Source organism: Stegodyphus dumicola, chromosome 2, assembly GCF_044657685.1.
Source record: "Stegodyphus dumicola isolate Sdum_Otavi_A_Nest chromosome 2, ASM4465768v1".
NCBI classification, from domain to species: Eukaryota; Metazoa; Arthropoda; class Arachnida; order Araneae; family Eresidae; genus Stegodyphus; species Stegodyphus dumicola.
In genome coordinates, this window is record NC_140769.1 from 20,267,536 (window position 1) to 20,287,079 (window position 19,544).

The 19,544-nt window shown below is 36.7% G+C and overlaps 1 protein-coding gene across 1 annotated transcript in view; it reads left to right on the forward strand.

Annotated features, from left to right (window-relative positions):
- Positions 1-19,544, forward strand: part of LPCAT (lysophosphatidylcholine acyltransferase) — a 100,693-nt gene that overhangs the window by 69,248 nt on the left and 11,901 nt on the right. Inside the window, exons 11-13 of the mRNA XM_035374197.2 lie at positions 2,624-2,780; positions 10,239-10,337; positions 13,969-14,071. Of these exons, the coding sequence (XP_035230088.2) occupies positions 2,624-2,780; positions 10,239-10,337; positions 13,969-14,071 (359 nt within the window). The remainder of the gene's footprint in view (positions 1-2,623; positions 2,781-10,238; positions 10,338-13,968; positions 14,072-19,544) is intronic.

The window sequence follows — 19,544 nt, forward strand, 5'->3', positions numbered from 1 at the left end:
TGGCCGCCATTTATTCTCTACGGCGTTTCTTCTCTTCTAGCCCGGCTTTGATCTCAGCTGTCATCTATTTATATCCAGCTTTTATCTCTTTATATTCAGCTTTTATCTCATCATATCCGGCTTTTATCTCAGCACATCCGGCTTTTATCTCAGCATATCCGGCTTTCAACTTCTCCTGTCCAGCTTCCATCATTTCTTGGAATTCAGCAAAGGCAGTCACGAGCTGTCTTATAGATCTTCCATTGCTCTTGTTACTGGCATTCACCGTCAAACTCCACTCCTGACACCAGTTGTTGCGTTTTTCTTTTCTGACACCAGTTAATAAGTTATTTTCTTCCTTCAAGTGCGTACTGGGTTCGTGTGGATCTGGAGTGAATAACGACGACACTGCTTGATGAAATATCGAAACACACTTTATTGACCAGTATTGTCAGGACAGCTCCAAAACACGTTTTTACAGTCGTCGATGAACTACTATAAACACTCTGGCACAGCCTCCAGATTATCAGGCTATCACGGTGGAGACAGCTTCACTGCAAAGCACCAGAGTACAGCTCCCGACTCTGCTCGGTAGTTCTCGGAACTCCACGTACTCTCGAGACTCTCCACACTACAACTCGCGATGCACTCGACGACATACAGAGCACGGCTCCCGACTCTTCGGTTCAGTCGTTCCCGGAGCTCAACACGCTCTCTCGACGATGCACTAACTGCGATACACTAAAAGACTCCTTCGGTGAACTCGAGAACCCACTCGGCACTCACTGCCCAGCTGTCGATTTGATCGACTCCGCAGTGATTGACTCTCTAGACAAGACACCAACTCGATACTAACTCTCTCGCACTCTATGCGAGGCACACACACACACACTGACTGCGGACCAGCAGGGTTTATATAGCTTTCGGCTTGTGTTCGGGAACATTCTGGGCTAAACCGGTAAGAATTCGTTCCAGAAGGTTCTGCATCCGTCCATGGTATATCACCAGATGTCGCCAAATGGGCGATTTCTCGCCGGCAACCCTAAAACTGCTTTGCGGGGAAGCTATCTTACCGCGCCTGTACATTTCGTAACAATACGTATGCTATACAAAGGATACATAATGTATGTAATTTCCACACGAGTGTATATTCTTGTTTTTGTATTGAACAATACCACAGTAACTGATGCAAGCCCTCAAGGGAGCCTGTAACCTCTACAGGGCGCGTCCCCAGGTGGCGGATCGGGGAATGCCTCCATTGGATTTCCATTGGGTGTTTGAGGGGATCATGGATCAAGGAAGTTCATGTTGCGGAGTTTCATAGGCAGAATAACGCATGTACCTCCAGATCATCATCATCAGAGAATTAAATTAATCATCAGAAGAGGCAATTTTCTAATACGCTAAAAATTTTGAAAAGTCTGAAAAAGCCTTCACACTAGTTGAGGGGAAATAAAATACCCTCCGCGAACCAACAAGCAGATGTCCATCCTCTTCGAAGGCTCTGCCAAACTTCCTTTTCCATGGAAAGTGCATACTGGATTTCAAGGGAAACCAAATTGAAGACCTGGCTGCTCACTTGAATTTGACTATTCTTAACACGGGAGAAAGCACTATGTCTCTAGAGCCAACGGTACTGCGTCAGCTTTAGGTATCACCGCTATAAGCTACCAAACTGCAGATAATTGTCACTGGGACGTAATAAAATCTGCAATCAACAACCACTATCCCGTTCTCACTACTATTCAAATAAATCAGAAACACTCCCCACAGTATAAGTGTTCATGGAACTTCCGAAATTCTTCGAAAATTATTGATGTTGCTGCGGCTGTTCTGGATACTTTTGGTCCTATTTGACTCCTTGGACAAGGCAGCAACAACTGATGCAAGGAATGATATTATTGTATCATATTTTGTTCTTGTAAGAAATGGTAGTATTGCATCATGATACTTATATGAATTCCGCGTGTAGACAGTAACGTAAATTTTACTTCGAATTCATTCAAAACGTATAATTCTAAGCTATTTCTCCTGCCTTCTTATTGTGCCTTCGTGGTGTAGTTATTCTGAACGCTGGGCCGGTATTCCCGAGGTCCGTGGTTCGATTCCCGGCGAAGGCAATTTCTCATTTTTCATGTTGCCTGCTTCTAAAAATTACCTAACACAATAACTATCACCACTAAAATTTACTGTTCCAAACTAAACAGGATTCGTTAATACACTTAAGTGCTACTGAATTAGGTATAGACGGCGTTATGCGAATATCATAGAATTACTGCTTCCTTTCTGCGCATATAAAAACGCTCCATGTAATTACTTAATATAATAAAATAATATCACACCAGATTAGCTGTATAGGAGCCTGACTATAGTCAGTTAGAAAACACTATTACAGTTCCTAAATATTTTCAACATTAGCTTTCATTTTAACTCAGTCTAATAACTTGGATTTGATTCGAATATTTGAAAACTATTCATTTGATTAAGAACTTAACTTTTAACTTTGTTTCTTGCATCTGTGTAATAGCATAACGAATACACGTTTCCTTACATTCAATTTGAAAATGAATTTATGTTTTGACCAAATTGTATCAATATTAGTGTTGTTACAATATTTTTGATTCCGTGCATGAATATTTTTCAGGCGTCAAAATACAGACCCAGGTAAAGAACTTCTCTCTATTGAAGAAAAGCGAAATGACACAGAAAAGATGCAAGGCGATGTAAAACATATGGCTCATTGTCTAGGTTTGCAACGATGCCCAGAAGCCCTAAAAGATTTCTACAATCTTCTCGATCAGGCAAGAACTTTCACCTAATATTAATTAAGCTTTATTTAAAAGTATTTCAACATAATTGATTACAATTTACTTGTTAAAATCTACAAACAAAATTTGTAAATATACTTATGTTTATGAAAATTGCAACACAATGGAGGAATTGGTAGAATTGAATGAAACTTAAGGATATGTAAAATAAGATCTTATACGCACATTATTAGAAATGGAAAGTGAATCCACATGCTTGGATTCAACAGCGTTGCCTGAAAAGTCGTGTGAAATGTATAAACAGAGGGCTATTAAAGAACCAGACAAGTAGCTTATTAATGAACAGGAAATTTTCCTGTAAGAGTCACATTACTTGTTCTGTATCAAAGGGCTCGTATGAGCAAACTACAGAGTTTTAAAAGGGATGAATTATCTTCCTATGCGTAGGAGGATGTATGTATCGCCGTAGATAATGCCATGGACAGTCATACTAGTTTGGAAGCAGTAGACTGAAGAGAAACAGAAGAACATCTGACAACAGATTGAAAGATGCGACGACACCAGTGGATGACAGACATCTCCTTTCCATGCCAGTGATGAAATGTGCAAGTTTTTCTCGAACATTAACAAAGAGTGTGAGCATTGCTACAAGGATGACATTGTTTCCATTATTTTACAGCATGCATATGCTGTTACCAAGCCTACATGTCTGATCATAAATCTTCATCCTCTTACACTTATTGGCGTAGTGAACACGGAAGAGTGCAGTAAAAATTGGTAGCAAGCCACATGTTCTGGTAATTGCTTTAACCCGTATTCAGATAATCTCCGCATAGGCTATAGTGATGTTGCTATAGTGAATTCCATCTTCCAACATGCAGTTTAGAGCATCATTCTAGACCAGGGGTTCCCAAACTATGGACCGCGGGCCAAATCCGGCCCTCGACATTGCGCTAATGGCTTATTGTTGCTGTGATATGTTTGATAAAAACACACAGAATAATAATAACTGGGATACTAATGAGATTTACATAATTGTGATTTTCCACTAACAGTAGTTTGTAGACCAGTTTTACTAGCACCAGTTATTAAAGGAGATTTAAGATTTTCATCGGTAAACATAGACCTGTAAACGTTCTTTGTGTACTTCATTTCGGAGAATATTTTTTCACACAAGTAGTACCAAAAACAGGAAACAGCCTACAAGGAAATTTATGCAAATTATCAAATTGTACCACTGGAAGACTCTTATAAAATTCCAACAAAGATGAATTTTGATATTTGTTCTTAATTATATCACTGCACTGTAAATCAATAATTTCTATTTGATGTTCCGGTCTAGAGTTTCAATGTCAGTATCAAAAGGATTTTGAAAAATCTTAATTTCAGTCGCAGTGGCATTAAAGTCTGAGAAACGAGTATCAAAATTTATCTTCAAAGTACTCAAAGCTTCAATTGCAAAATCGACGAGAAATTCAGTGTCAGTAATGTGGCTGAATATTTCGCATGTTTTAAAATGTGTAAAACATTTTAACAATTTTTACGTAATTGCGATTGAAACAGTATTATTTTCTGTTGAAACGATTTGGTATTAGTGTAAATCAGAGAGAATCTGTTTTTCTCCTTGCAATCTCAAATTCGGTTCGTTCATGTGTTTTGTCAAATCGACATAGAATGCTAAATTAAACATCCATTCGCTATTTTGTATTTCGGTAAGACAGCGATACCTTCCATTCCAAAAACTTTCGATCACTGCTTCAAGTTCGAAATAGCGCTAAAAGACTTCCAAAATTAAGCCAGCGTACGGCAGTATGATATGGTAAGTCATTTTCTCCAATCTCTTCAATAAACTCGCGGAATTTTCAGTATTCAGCCGAATAGATCTGATGAAATTAACAACTGATATGACTGGTTTTAGAATTTCAAACATATCCAAACATTTCCCGCACAAGAACTGTTGATGAATGATACTATGCAAGACTAATGGTTTTGAACCATCATCATTTTCTTTGACACAAGAGCAACCATTCCTTCATTTTTACCACACATGTTTCTGCCTTCATCAGTTGTAATCAATTTCAAGTTTTTCATCAATGGCTTTTTATTAATGGCATTTTCAACTCTCTTAAAAATATCTTCCCCAGTAGTCGTGCCGTGAATACTATCAATATCAAGGAGTTCTTCATACACTCCATAGCTTTTATCTACTTCTCGAATAAAATTCAACATATGAGCAGCATCTGACACATTCATTGACTCATCCAAGGCCAGAGGTCAGACAGTTGAGATGATATATTTTCTGCGATGTCTTCTGTCCTCCAAGCCACGGTGTTTGCTGACAAACTGACAGTTTTGAATAAAATTCCCCTTTCGGAGCACATTTCTTCGGCTACTGCAATAACGCATTCTTTGATCATTTATTTCTCCATCGGTGAATGGTTTTCCACTTTTAGCGATTTCAAGAGCCATACAAAAGCTGGCACAAGTTGCAGTTTCTTATACAGTATAGACTTTCGTAAGCAAATATGGCTACGACTGCAATCCGAGCATCAATTTTTTCTGTCCGCAAACTTCCAAAGTTAAATTAAAATTATGTTACGTAGGGGCGTTGGGCAGTTCGAAGATGTCTTTTAAATGGGGGTTACGCACTACTTTATTTCACAACTGACTGTTTCGCTTCCTTCGCCTTCCCTAGAATGTTTAATTATTATACTGCGCTTTCGAAAGGACGACTAGCACCATCTGTTATCAGTTAGCGTATAGAGGGTATTACCTATTTCCGCTTTTGACTATCAGATGTCCAGAAAACTAAAACGGTTTTGGCCCTTGAAACTAACTCGAGTAACCAGTATGGCCCGAAGGCTGGAAAGTTTGGAGACCCTTGTTCTAAAGAAACGACAGGCGTAGTTGTGTGAGCTGCCAAGAGTCGCAGATACTATCGACAGCAAGAACTATATCAGGGAAGTTGTAGAGGCCCTTTCTTTAACGCACTTCTTACGCTATATTACAACACATAATGACCGATTACATATTGCATAGAATGTTTATGTGATAAAATTTACTGCACAACACACTTCTTCTCTGGCCTACCTATTCGCTGTAGATGTTGCTGACTGTATATATGTAATATGGACATTTCACTGATTGGAATGTCACTCCTCTCCATAGTATCTCCATCAGAAGATAGCTGAGTATCCAATGAGCAATTAACTTGAACCATGAACAGTGAACTTCAGAACACATCCAAAAGCCTCTTCGACTCATAACTACCATGTGTAGAAGCTCTTATTACCTTTATTAGCAGCTTCACAAACCTCTAATTTTGTGCGAGTAATGTTGTTCTAGTGGTCTGAAACTTTAATCATTTATTTTTATTACCATTAGTCATGTGTAATGCGAATTTCTTTCTATCTAATGATTGTTTCAGATTGTTGCAACTTTCCCAAGCATAAGTATATATTAAAAAATTACGAATTTATGAAAAATATTTGTCTCTAGCAAGAAAAAGTTGTATTGTACACAGCATTTTGAAACGAGTAAATCAAATATGTTTTAGTGACATGTCGGATTGAATATTTGTAAATGTTACCTCACTATTCGTAGAATTTACTTGCATGTCTTCCAAATATATTTTTCCAGTTAAGCGGTAAACGAAAGTCCGATGTCCATGACTCCAGCTATTGTACCAAGATTCAACGCAAAAAATAATTTGTGCGCATTAATATGTCTTCGTTCTTTACACCACTGAAGTAGCCATGTTTATATGCTACATTGCCCAACAGTACCAAAAATGAGAGCGAACACCAGTCGGCAAAAGTAACGTTTGTCACAGCAGTAAGCATTGGCTCTCCTGAAGTTGGTCTCTTACAGCATAATACATTCCACTTTTGCTATGAATAAGGAGACTGGCTTGCATAGAAAAGCACGCAAGTAACCATCTAATCACGAAATACAAATCTGCAGTAAAACTGTTAAGGCCCGTCCACACGAGTACGCTCGAAACGTAGCTGATGAACGCGCTTTTACGTTACCAGGGTAAAAGCGTCCAAACGAGTACGCTTGCGAAGAGTGCGTTTAACCAATAGAAATTTTGCGCAAAAATTTTTACCTTGTTTGCGAAAGGAATATATGGAATTATTAAATTCCTACTATTAGCTCACACTCTCCCTATATCTTGTTCAAATTTTCAGTACATAAAATGCTTTTTATTCATCCACTCAAGTTCAAATACAATTTTTTAAACTTGTAGTGAATGACACTTGATGTTAATACAGCTTTTTCACATATTAAAATGTTTAAGTTTTAAAAAATTCTGTTTGTATTTTTATTTATTTTTGTATTTTTTAAATTTTTCTTTATGGACCTAAGTAGGAATTGACTTAATTTTTTTGGGGGGGGAGGGGGTATATTACTTGTTTTTTAATTCCTTCAGGATGAGTATCGGCCAATTTGACAGACTTGCAGATTCTATATCGTATGAAACTTAAGATTTATAAAATTGGTTTGGAATACATTATATAATCTTTATTTACACCATCCACCATATAATAAAACCAACTTCATATTTTTTTAACTCCCTCTCCCTTGGTCTTTGTTTTTCTTTTTATTTATTTTTGAATTTAGAATGAGGTTCAAACTTTGGACAGTTTATGAGAAATTATGTGCATGATGAAATATGCAATAAAGTAAAAATAGAGAATTTATAGATGATATATGATAAAGAGATGCAGATATATTATTACATAAGGATTTCTATTTGCACTGCACATTTTTAAACTAAATTAAAAACAATAATAATAATGAATAAAATAAGAAATGAAAACAATAATAATAGGTAAAATAAGAATACAATGATTCATGATTAAATATAAGAAACACGTTTCAAAATGAGAAAAGTTAACTTAACACCATCTATGAGTGAGGTTCGAACTCGCCACCTTTCCATTTATCCGCCACCAAAGCAGCGCGCTAACCACTCAGCTATCTATGACAGCAGTTTTTCCGAAAAATAATGTAACAAGTAGAAGTCGCTACAAAGGTAATTTAATTACACTTCAATAAATGATTGTTGTATGACACAAGTTGTAACTTTCCTCCAAAATTTCGTAATTGTATTTTATTGAATACTCTTTCACAGTCAACTGCTTTATCTTAGAAGTTGTTATATTGCTGAAGTTAGTTTTTGGTGTATTTAATATTGGGATATTTATAGAGCTTTTTATTACACATGATATAGCCAATATTTATAATAATTAAGGAGAATTTTGTAAGAAACTTTGATTTCGTAGAAACTGTAATTTATTTAGGTTCCTATTACTTACGGTGCTATAAATAGGTGAAGCATATGGATATACTGGTTGGATCATTGCTTTATAAATATACAGTTTTCCCCTTTAATGAGAATTTTAAATGTATACCAATATGTACGGTTTGAGAAATCTGAAGATGGCGTGAACAATGCTGATTATTTTATTGCTGTATACAGTTATATTTCTAAGCAAAAACTCATCTCTGTGTGGTTCGGACGCCATATTGAAACGGTAAGTAAGAAGGTTTTCTGATTACGACACGTGATAAGAACTCGGTCGACTATTGGATATACGCGCGCGTCGCGGGCGAAAAAGCTGAACAGGAGCATACTCAATTTTACGTCTTCTGCGTCACGTGAATTTACACCGGCGTCAAAAAAGTTACGTCAACTACGTCGGGAGCGTCCTCGTGTGGACGGGCCTTTACTGCCCTCGGTTTTATCCATTCGACTACTGATGAGCAATCTTTTCAAACTGCAAGTCTGTGCTGTTATACCGAATTACATAACACACGGAATTGTATGTTGCACTTATGGACTCACTGCGTACATTCCAGGGCAACTACTTTCAGCCGTTAATATATATGCTTTCCGTTGTTTTAGAAAAATACATGTAGAATTAGAAAAGCAATTATATATATATATATATATTATGAATATATGATGATTTATATGAGGATAACTATATATAAGAAGATAGCTTTAAACTGCTGCATAGATGGAATAATGCACTTTCAGGCAAACGTGCCCAGTTGAACGGATAATTTATTCCTGGACATTCTTGATATATACCTTCAATAACACATCATTTATGAATGCAATATGCATCCCCATAATTTTCATAACTTATCACGTGATAGGAGGACAACAGAGAGTATAAAACGTGACTGCGCATTTCAGCAAAGGCATACTTATAACGGTTAAATTCTTTCTTTAAATTTTGAACGATGATTAACCAAGAGCTTGCAGCACTGCAGGAATTATAAGACGGTGTGATAAGGTCGCATAGAGGTTCTTTGTCTAGGATGAATGATTTCAGAATGCAATAGTTTTCAGTCCATAGGTGAAATCCTGTTCTAATAGGGTGCTTTGTTAAGGATTCCGGTTGCAGCCTCGAAGGTCACTCCAAGGGACAAAGAGATAAATGAAGTCTTTTCATCAAGGTCAAGAGATGGACACTTTTGTTATGTACGAGTAAAGGAATCTCCCCCTCCGGGAGGTTCAGCGCAAGTAAACACAGTGAGATATAAAAGGTGGTTTCTTGAGAAGAGTGGGAACTTTCCTGCTGGAGCTATAGGCATATTGGCCCGCTGGAACTATCAATCCTCGTGTATAATGCGATAGAACATTCCCCCTGTTAACAAATTTCTGAAATGACGGGAATGAATGTATTCAAGTCCCATATCGTCTGGATATGCACTTGTTAATGTTTTTATTTTATTAAAATTCATGGCATAGATATAACTTGAGTTAGAAGTTCATTTCAACTCCGTAATACGACCCGGGGTTTGTGTAGCGGTTTCGGCCACTACACCACAGCAGTAATATTAAAATTGGTGGCAACGGTTAGGGATTGTTCCTGAGAGTAAATTTAGGAACGAACTGCTCGCCTGTGGACTTCAGTTAACATCGTGCGTTGCTTTCTGTACATCTCGTTATCTGAGTGTTCCGGATCGTCAAAGGAAAGTTCCAGAAAAGCAGTGTTGTGCGGACTAGTTTCCAGATATGAAGCACTTTAGATTCTAGGAAGGGGGGTCAGATAGTCAGATTAAAATGAAGAATTAAAAGCGGTATTGCTAAATTAAGTCAGTAGTTTGCTTCATATGTTTTAAATGTTATATACACATATTATCTATATATAAAATTCTTGTTGATAAAAAAAGATGGATGACAGACCTTCCGACCTAACCGGAATGTTTCTCATTAAAATTGGAACGAACTTCTCCGTTTTTGCAAGCATAAAGTCGGTCACACCTACTGGTGCACATTGGGCAACATCTCGATGACATGACGGCTAAATGACTGATGGATATTAGCCGTTCTCGACGAATGCATTAAGTTTGAAGTGACCGACCATTTGAAATATCATCAGCATACATTTGATGTTCACATACTCTAAAAACTGTTTCTAAAAACGTAATTGTACATAAAAATTGTTTTTTAAAAAACAAATTCTTCTTCAGCATAGAAAGGAATCTCTGGACTTGCGAATCTATGATGCTGGGCTTTGCTTGTTAAGACAAGATTTATCACCTCGAGGGAAGATAAAAGCAGCTTTTCAGGTATTCAAACATTCTAATACTATTCTAATGTGTTTTTCTGATACATTTCTAATAGAAGTAATCCCACTTAAACATTACATGTTCGAATGTGATGGTTCTAGTTTAATGTTGTTACGCTGTAGATGCAAGAAACACCAACTATCTAACGTTATGCATGATCTTAATCAGTTGGCACAACATTAATTTGTTACCAGAGTTTTATAAACGATCTTAGACAAGTAACAAAATAAAACATAAACTTGACAAATATTTCTTTAAAAGTATTTTTTTAAATCACTAGTGATGACCAGGCATTAATTTTAATTAATTTTATGGAATTTTTTAAGATTTGACAATATTACATTTTTTTCACAAATACTGAATAAATGTGCGAATTTTGAATTTCTCCCATTATTATTATTATTATTATTATTATTAATTTCCGCTTATTATTTTTTGATTTACAATTTACTTTAAATTCTGCTGGACTTCTAGTTAGGTTAGGTTATTTTCATATAGCAAAACCACAAGGACTATCTGCATAAGAGGATGGATCCCTTCGTGCTGGACTGACGGAGAGAAACTTACCCACATTCACGTTTACACTTGAGGAAAACCACACAACAACTAAGCAGCCAGCCCGTTCGCCTGGGATCGAAAGCAAACCAGGCCAAACTACCACTATTTAACAGTTTTAACTACTCAGCCACTGGTAATTGATTTTTTAAAAAGGCATTGCTGGACTTATTAATACGAAAAATTAGTTTCCTGAAGTTACATCAAGTCGCTTTCCACTGTCTGTCAATGTCAAAAAACAACTCAATACAGAATAAGCCTTTTTAAAAAATCAAAATTTTAAAAGCAGAATCTAAAGAACAAAATCTGTGTATGTTTTTAAGCTGTGTATCTGTTTATGTACAGTAAAATTTATAAAAATTATCCACATAAATAGTAATCCTGATCTAAAATAACTATGTTGAATATGTTTCTAGAATTTGATTGACCTATAAATGTTGATTACAGTTACAAAAAATGTGAAATATAATGTTTAGTTATATACAGATTATATGTACACTGCGCAAAAAAAAAGGGGGGACAGGTCTATATCTCTCGTTCTACTGGACCAATTGACGAAATTCAATTTGCGTGTTTCACGTCTCGAAAGTGCGACTTAGGATATGTATACAGCATTGTTCTAATTTAGGTAATTGTGACACAAAATCGGACATCTTTTTAAATAACATACCATTTTGTTTCCATATTTCATGTCATCCGACTAAACAAAAGTTAACTTCATTTCATTCGTATGTTTTCCGTGCACTTCAAGTTTGCTTTTCCAAAAACTGTCTCTTGATGAAGAACTAAATTATTTAAAAGCAGTAGCTATTGACAAGGGCTTTTCCCCCAACATTATTCATCAAGCAGTTAAAAAATTCTCGTCTCAACACACCAAAAGGCACACTCTTGTTTTATAGCTTATAAGCATTCTGTTGTCATTCCCTTCTTTCCATCAATTAGCTATAAAATTGCACGCATTTTACAGAAATTTAACTTTCTGGTCGTTTATTCTCCCATCAATAAAATTCCGAGTTCCATACTCAGGGACCCCATTCCGAATATGAATTCCTGGGGTATTTACAGGATTCCTTGCCAGTGTGGTTTAATTTACATTGGTCAAACTAAGAGAGCCTTAAAATTTCACGTTAAGGAACATGAGGCATGTGTTAGAAAAAAGGAAACACAGAAGTCTTCTGTTGCCCAGCATTGTTGGTCCAAAAATCACTTTCAATTTTTTCTGCAGCCAAAATTATTCAAAAAACTTTTTCCATTAGTGAATTAGATTTTCTAGAGGCATTTCACATTAAAAAAATCTTTCTGTTCTAGATAACGACCCTAATTCCAATCCATCTTTGCCTTCGGCCTTTAAGGAAATTATTTTTTAGTTCTTGTTTTATCAACAGATGGAGCCAGTAACTTAACTCCTGTCCAATCTTTCTTATCTTATCTAATCTACTATATCTTATCTCGTTCATTTGCGCTTTTGCAGCTGAGGCTGATGGTTCGGTAAAACCACCGAAACTAGTCCTGTGAAAAGTTGAAAATATAACGCTGATTTTTGTTGTTTGACTTAAAAACATTGAAGATTTTTGACGTTGAAAAATTATTTTGCTCAGACTGCCACAATGCCAGTGAAGAAGAAATGCAAGCTATTGGTATGTTTTAGAAAATAGATCAATGCCAGATTATTCATAAGTTAGATAGAGATAAGATCATATCCCGAATGCATTTCTGGGCATTAAGAAAACTACACTGCTCTACCACTCACCACATTCTTTGGGCTTTAACCCTTGTTTGACTTAATTCCTAAGGTGAAGGAATCACTTTGTAGCATTTATTTTCAAACAGTTCAGAAATTCTTCAGCTAGTAATGCTTGCTGCTATAAATATATTATGATTGTCACATCACTGGCAATGAGTTAACAGTATGCTGATAGCTACATCAGAGGAGTCTACTGATTTAAAATAAGAATCTATTTATTAATGAACATAGAGTGTTCACAATTGTAAATAAACAATGACATTATTAAAGTTCCAGCCAAGTCCTGATTAGGCCTTCAGTGCTCACTTTTTTTCTTTTCATATGGGAAAAATAAATTTACATGGAATCATACAGTGGTTTTGGAATTACCTAAGCCAGGGGTTCCCAACCTTCTTATACCTAAGAGCACATTCTAGAATATTTGTTAGATGGCAGGCACAATTTACTTTTTCAAGATGAATTTATAGTTAAAGAGTTAATAATACATGCACATAAAAAAAAAAGAGATTGGTCGCATTTCGCTTTGTGCTGGTATCTGGTAATTTCTATTTCATTGAAAATGAGAAAACTTTCACATAGAATTCTATTGAGAACTAAATCATTTTTATTGTGATCGTACAGCGGCGGGCACACAATAAACGATCGGCAGGTGCCATGGGGCCCGCAGGCATACAGTTGGGAACCCCTGCCTTAAAAATAAAGAATTTTCATCTAGTTCTAACCCGTATATTTACATAAAGGGAATATGACTGGAAATGAATTTTGACCTTGGAAACTATATTACTGTAAGGCCCGGTGGCGCAGTGGCTAGCGCTCTGCGCAGCAGCACTACAGGTCCGTGGTTTGATTCCCGGGCTGGACAAGGTTGACTCAGCCTTTCATCCCTTGATTTCCATCACTTGGGTCGATAAAATGAGTATCAAGTTCGTTTGGGGACTAAACACTGGGGGTTCTCTGACAAGCTGACCACTTGTTCAAGGCACCCCTTGGCCCACGGTCAAGAAAGCAGATTTCGGGCACTGCAGGCCTTGGCCCATTAAGCCTGTTATGCCACTGAGCTATTTACCAACCCTGAAGCTATTTACAACATCAAAAATTTATTACTTATATATAAATATTTCCATAAAAGCTGCCTTAACCCCTTAAAATAACGATTATTTCAGAAATAGCGTTTCAGTTTTCATATATTTTTCTTCTTATTATTTTTATTTTTCTCAATGAATGATGCCCAACTATACTAGAAGTTTCATTTTTTGTAAAAATTAACACCTTGAATATATATGAGCTTGTATGGTAAGGGATTAAACTGAAATAAGAAGTGTTAATTTTCAGGTTTTTGGATCAGAAATTGATGAAAATCATTTGACAGCAATTCTACTTCTGTGGAATGGAATTCCATATAAGTACTCCAGTTTCAGCTCATTACTTTCTTTTGGTAAGTTTTCTTATACATATATACAATAGCTAGATAAATAGGGAAAAATAGTAGAGATCTATCAAAATATTAAAGAAATCAAAATATCAAAAGTGCCATATTAAAGAAATTTTTCAATCAAAATAATCATTTAGTGCAACAGTACTTTTTAACAAAGAGAAAATTCCAAGATTTCCACACTACAGATTCCTTTGTATCAAAACAAAATATTACCACTAGAACCGTGAAGCAGGTCAATTTGACCTAAACTGATGTTTAATTTGTCCCCACAAAAAAAGTAATAATTGAAAAAAAAAAAAAAAAATTCCTTTTATGACTTTTAGTAATTTAAGGTAAACAGCAACTTACCGAATTTGGAAATGCGTAACATAAATAAATTTCTGATTATTAACACTTATACCTACAACCACTAAGTGGGTCAATTGGACCCATAAGATATGTTTATGCTTAAATGACAGAAAACAGATGAATTTTCTTGGAAGTAACTGTAAAGTATATCTGCTTCGCTTGCAAATTTTTCAAACGGACTGCACCAGGAGGGGAATAGCAGGGCTGTGGAGTCGGAGTTGGGTAGATTTTGGGGTAAAAGGATTCGGAATTGGAGTCGCTAAAAAACACATCGACTCCGATTGCAACTTTTGTTGAACAGCTTGAATTTGAAATTAAATTAAAGTGAATTGAAAAAAAAATAATAATAATTAATGACAAACAGGTAATATTTTTATTTATAGACTATGTACATACATTAATAAAGAGTTATTTTCTATTTTATTGACATAGTAAATAAATATAAGGGAACAATGTGATTTTTGCCATTATTGATTAAACTGATTCATTTAGTTGAATTTAGCTAAGCAGCAAGAACTCCCAAATTTGATGCCATTCTTAGGAAGTGAGCAGGAAAAGGAGCAAAGCAATGGAGAAGTACATATTTGATGATATAGTGGTTGTTAGGATTAAGAACTTTTTCAGAAGGTGTAAATAACCCTAATATTTCACTAACAGAAAGACTGTAGAATGATCCTTGCAGAACTAGAAATCCTTCTTTCAACACCGTATATGGCCACAAAAAAGATAAGTCTGCATTCTATATTGTAAATAGCCACCAAAAAGCTACAATCTGAAGAATCGTAAGGATCTTAAGTTTTACTAACGTTTATTTTATTTTAAATCTTTACTATCACTTCTTATTTTCTACTTCCGGCCAGAATTATAAGCGTGAAGGAGTTTATGCAAAGTTGTCTGGCGAACGCCAAGTATTTAAGTGTGGCCTTTTTGCCAAGCAAAAGAGAGGAAGCCGTGAGTTCGAAGCAGGCCGCTTACCTTAGAAGTTACGCAGTTGCTACTTTGCCTTCCAGGCCAGAGGTTTTAATCCTCTTGATAAATTAAACGTATTGTAGTGTTCACAGTCTCTGTGCTACATACGCTTTCTGTTATTATAAGGCCAATCTTATTCTAAAGTTAAATTAGAGTTTAGTTTTATTTTGATATCTTTTAAGTTATACCCCGAGTGGAGGGTCATTGTATTCCGAAGTACGGAAGTCATTGTATATAAAGAAAAAATAAAGGGTTTTGTATACCCTTCGTCTGTATCCTGTCTACTTACTACAATTAGTGAACATAGCTTTAGTAAGCTCTCTGTTCTAGTCAGGTCATTGTATGTTTCCGAAGAAGGTTAGAAGAAACATTGAACCTGATAGTGGCGCCCGACGAAGAATAACCATGGCCGAGTTTCAAGAAGAACCTGTGCTGCCTGCAGAAACAGCTCAGAATCCAGAAATGCCAGCTGCCGCCCTGGAAGGATTTGGGTATATTGTCCAGACCATGCGCGCTTCGATGAAACCAGAAGCAACGTTTAATGGAAACTCACAGGTAACCAGTTTTTTGGAAAAATTGGATGACCACTTCATGCTCTACCCCGTGCACGAGTTTCAAAAAGTTACCTTAGCTACCAGCGCTTTGAGGGGCCAAGCGCTTAACTGGTTCAAATGTATCGGCAGAAGTCTCTTGGGTCAAGCAGGAAGTCCCACCTATACCTACGAAAATTTCAAGACTGCCCTACTAAAAGCCTTCCCTGTTGTAAGGGATCGTGCGAAATTAGAAACAGAACTTTTCAGTATATATCAACAAAGAATGGAAAACATCTCCAGGTTTATTTTAAGAAAAATTCACGTTTTCAAGCTCTTGTATGGAAACCGTCCGGATCCTGAAATGATTCAAGTGATTTTGCCGAGGTTACTACCCCAAGTGCAAGACTTTATTGAATTGAGAAATCCGACTACACTGGAAAAATTATTTGAGCTAGCAATCCAGTTTGAAAGTAGAAGAACGGCGGACGTCGAAAGAAGACGCCAATATCAACAGCGAAACCAATTTGGTACGCCAAGACTACAGCAAACTCAAGCACATGGCTACGGAGAAAAAGCGAATCAGTGGGCAAGGAAACCCGAGCATTCAAAAACAGCCGGCGAACGTCGACAGTTCAATAGCAACCCAGGAAAAAAATCTCAAGGCCAGTGGAGAAAGAAGGAAAGCACCGAAAGAAAAAATAATTTAAACTAAAACGGATTTCTGCTGACGAGAGGGTGCGGAAATCCGAAGGCCACGAAAACTCCTCTTCCTACAAGTTAAATACAGTAATGGTGAAAAATTTAACTCTTCCGAAGATTGAAGTCTTGGTAAATAATATCCCGGCCACCGCACTCCTGGATACCGGCGCGCAGTGTTCCTGTGTGGCAGAAGTCTTTTTTAGAAAGTATTTTCGCAAATACCGCATATATAATGCGGATAATACAACAGTATTAGCGGCGCAAGGAGAACAATGTAAGTGCGTAGGTAAAGTACCTTTGTACATCCGTATCAAGGACGAACAAGTAAAGGTGATGTTTTTTATAGTAAAGAATTTGCAAGCACACTTAATACTAGGAATAGACTTTCTTTCAGACGCACAAGCTACACTGGATTTTAATGAAGCGTCTCTTAAGCTGACGATGAAACCAGTGCGTGTAGAAAAGGTTGAACCGCCGAGGTTAAATCTTGACCACCTGCCTAATGACGAGCAAGATAGAATCCGACAAGTGGTAAGTGAATTTGCTTCCTTATTTAGTGATATTCCAGGATTTACCCAGGTTACTAACCATAGTATTGACACCGGAGATGCATTGCCGGTTCGTCAAAAACCATACCGGTATGATAAGAATAAGGAAAAAATTATAGAATGGCATATTACCGATATGCTACGTAAAAAGATCGTAACGCCTATCTCAAGTAGTTATGCTAGTCCGGTGGTTTTATGTAAGAAAAATAATGATTATCCTTTGGAGCATCCAAAAAGGTGGAGATTCGCTATTGATTACCGTAAATTAAATTCCATAACGAAATATCCGGTATATCCGTTACCGATTATAGAAGAAATTTTAAGGAACATAAAATCAACCAAATTTATGACAACTTTAGACTTAACGAACGGTTATTTTCAAATAGGGATCAGGCCTGAGGACGTGCCTAAGACTGCTTTTATAACCAAGTCTGGCACTTATGCATTTTTGCGAATGCTGTTTGGCCTTTCAGGCGCCCCAGCAACATTTCAGCGATGCATGGACATTGTGTTAAGACCTGTTCTCGGAAAGTCCACATTTATCTATTTAGACGATATCATTATTACTAGTGATAATCTAGACCAACATGTACAGGATTTAAGACAGGTGTTTTCTTTATTAAATGAGGCCGGTCTAAAAGTTAATGTCGAAAAATGCAAATTTGCAGCCCCTGAATTAAAATATTTAGGTTACAAAATATCGCAAAAAGGGATCGAGACAGATGAATCAAAAATAATCGCTGTACAAAAGTATCCGACTCCAAACACGGCAAAGAAGCTCTCTTCTTTTCTAGGACTTTGTTCATATTATAGGTCCTTTATAAAAGATTTTGCGGCTATCGCTGAGCCGTTGTTAAAATTAAAAAGGAAAAAGGCAAGATTCTCGTGGACGGCCGAAGCCAATAGTGCTTTCGAAAAATTAAAACAAGCATTAACGCAAGCCCCTGTGTTGAAATTTCCTGAAAAGGATGAAAATTTAGAAATTTCAGCGGATGCTTCGGATTATGCGGTAGGAGCGGTACTTTCGCAAAATCAGCAGCCAGTAGCATTTTTTAGCCGAACTTTAAATCAAACACAAAGAAACTATTCCGCGACCGAGAGAGAGGCACTTGCAGTTCTGTTAGCAGTGGAAAAGTTCCGAGTCTATTTTGGAAAGGCGCCGATAACAGTATATTCTGATCATGCGGCGGTAACTAGATTGTACTCTGGAAAAAATTTATCCCCAAGGTTAATAAGATGGGCACTCAAGCTGCAAGAATATAATCTGGTAATCAAGCATACCCCCGGAAAGGAAAATATCGTAGCAGATGCCCTGTCACGAATTAAATTAGACGAACAGGGTAATACCGTAAAAGTTGCAATGCTGACAGCGTGTACAATAAATTCCCGAGAAACTGTAATAACCGAACTGGGTAAGGATCCTGAGTTTGGAAGTATTTATGAGTATTTGAAGGATCCTGAAAATTTTAGCCACCAAGATATTGTGGCGATAAGAAATAGGGCGGCCCATTACGAACTAATAGATGGTCTATTATTCTACACAAAAACTACGCATTCCAACAACGAATTTCGACCTGTTATCCCAGCTAGTCTTAGATTAAATATCCTGCAAGAGCTCCATGACAGCCCTTTAGCTTCTCATGCTGGTATTCGAAAAACTACTCAACGCGTACGCGAGGCAGTCTACTTTCCTGAACTGCAAAAGTTAACAAGGGCGTATGTCCAGTCCTGCCCAACATGTCAAGCCGTTAATTATATTAATTTCCGCCCGGCCGGGTTTCTAAATAGTATTAAATCCGAATTTCCAAATGAAATAATCGGCATCGATTTATTGGGCCCTTTCCCAAAAAGTCAGTTAAACAAAAGTCGCTATCTCCTTGTTATAGTTGATCATTTTAGTAAATGGACCGAAATTGTTCCCTTAAAACGAGCCTCCGCGAAATTAGTTACCGATTCTATTTTAAATAAATATATTTTAAAATACGGGGCGCCCCTAAAAGTTATATCGGATAATGGTCCTCAATTTGTAAGTAATATATTTGAAGACATGTGCCAAAAACTGGGCATACGTCATTTAAAAATGGTCCCGTATCGGCCGCAATCAAATATAGCGGAACGGGTCAACAGAAATATAGTGAAAATTATCCGTAGTTATGTTAAAAATTTTCATAAAAGCTGGGATAACTATGTCAATGAATTTGCTTTCGCCCTTAGGACCGCAAAACATGATACAACGGGCAAAACTCCTGCTGAGTTATTTCTAGGCAGAAAGGTTATAACACCGTTAGATAAACTATTTTATGTGCAACAAAGAGCCCCAGAATTTAAAATGGGTGATATAGAAAAACTAATAAAAGAAGCAAAAAAGAATACGGA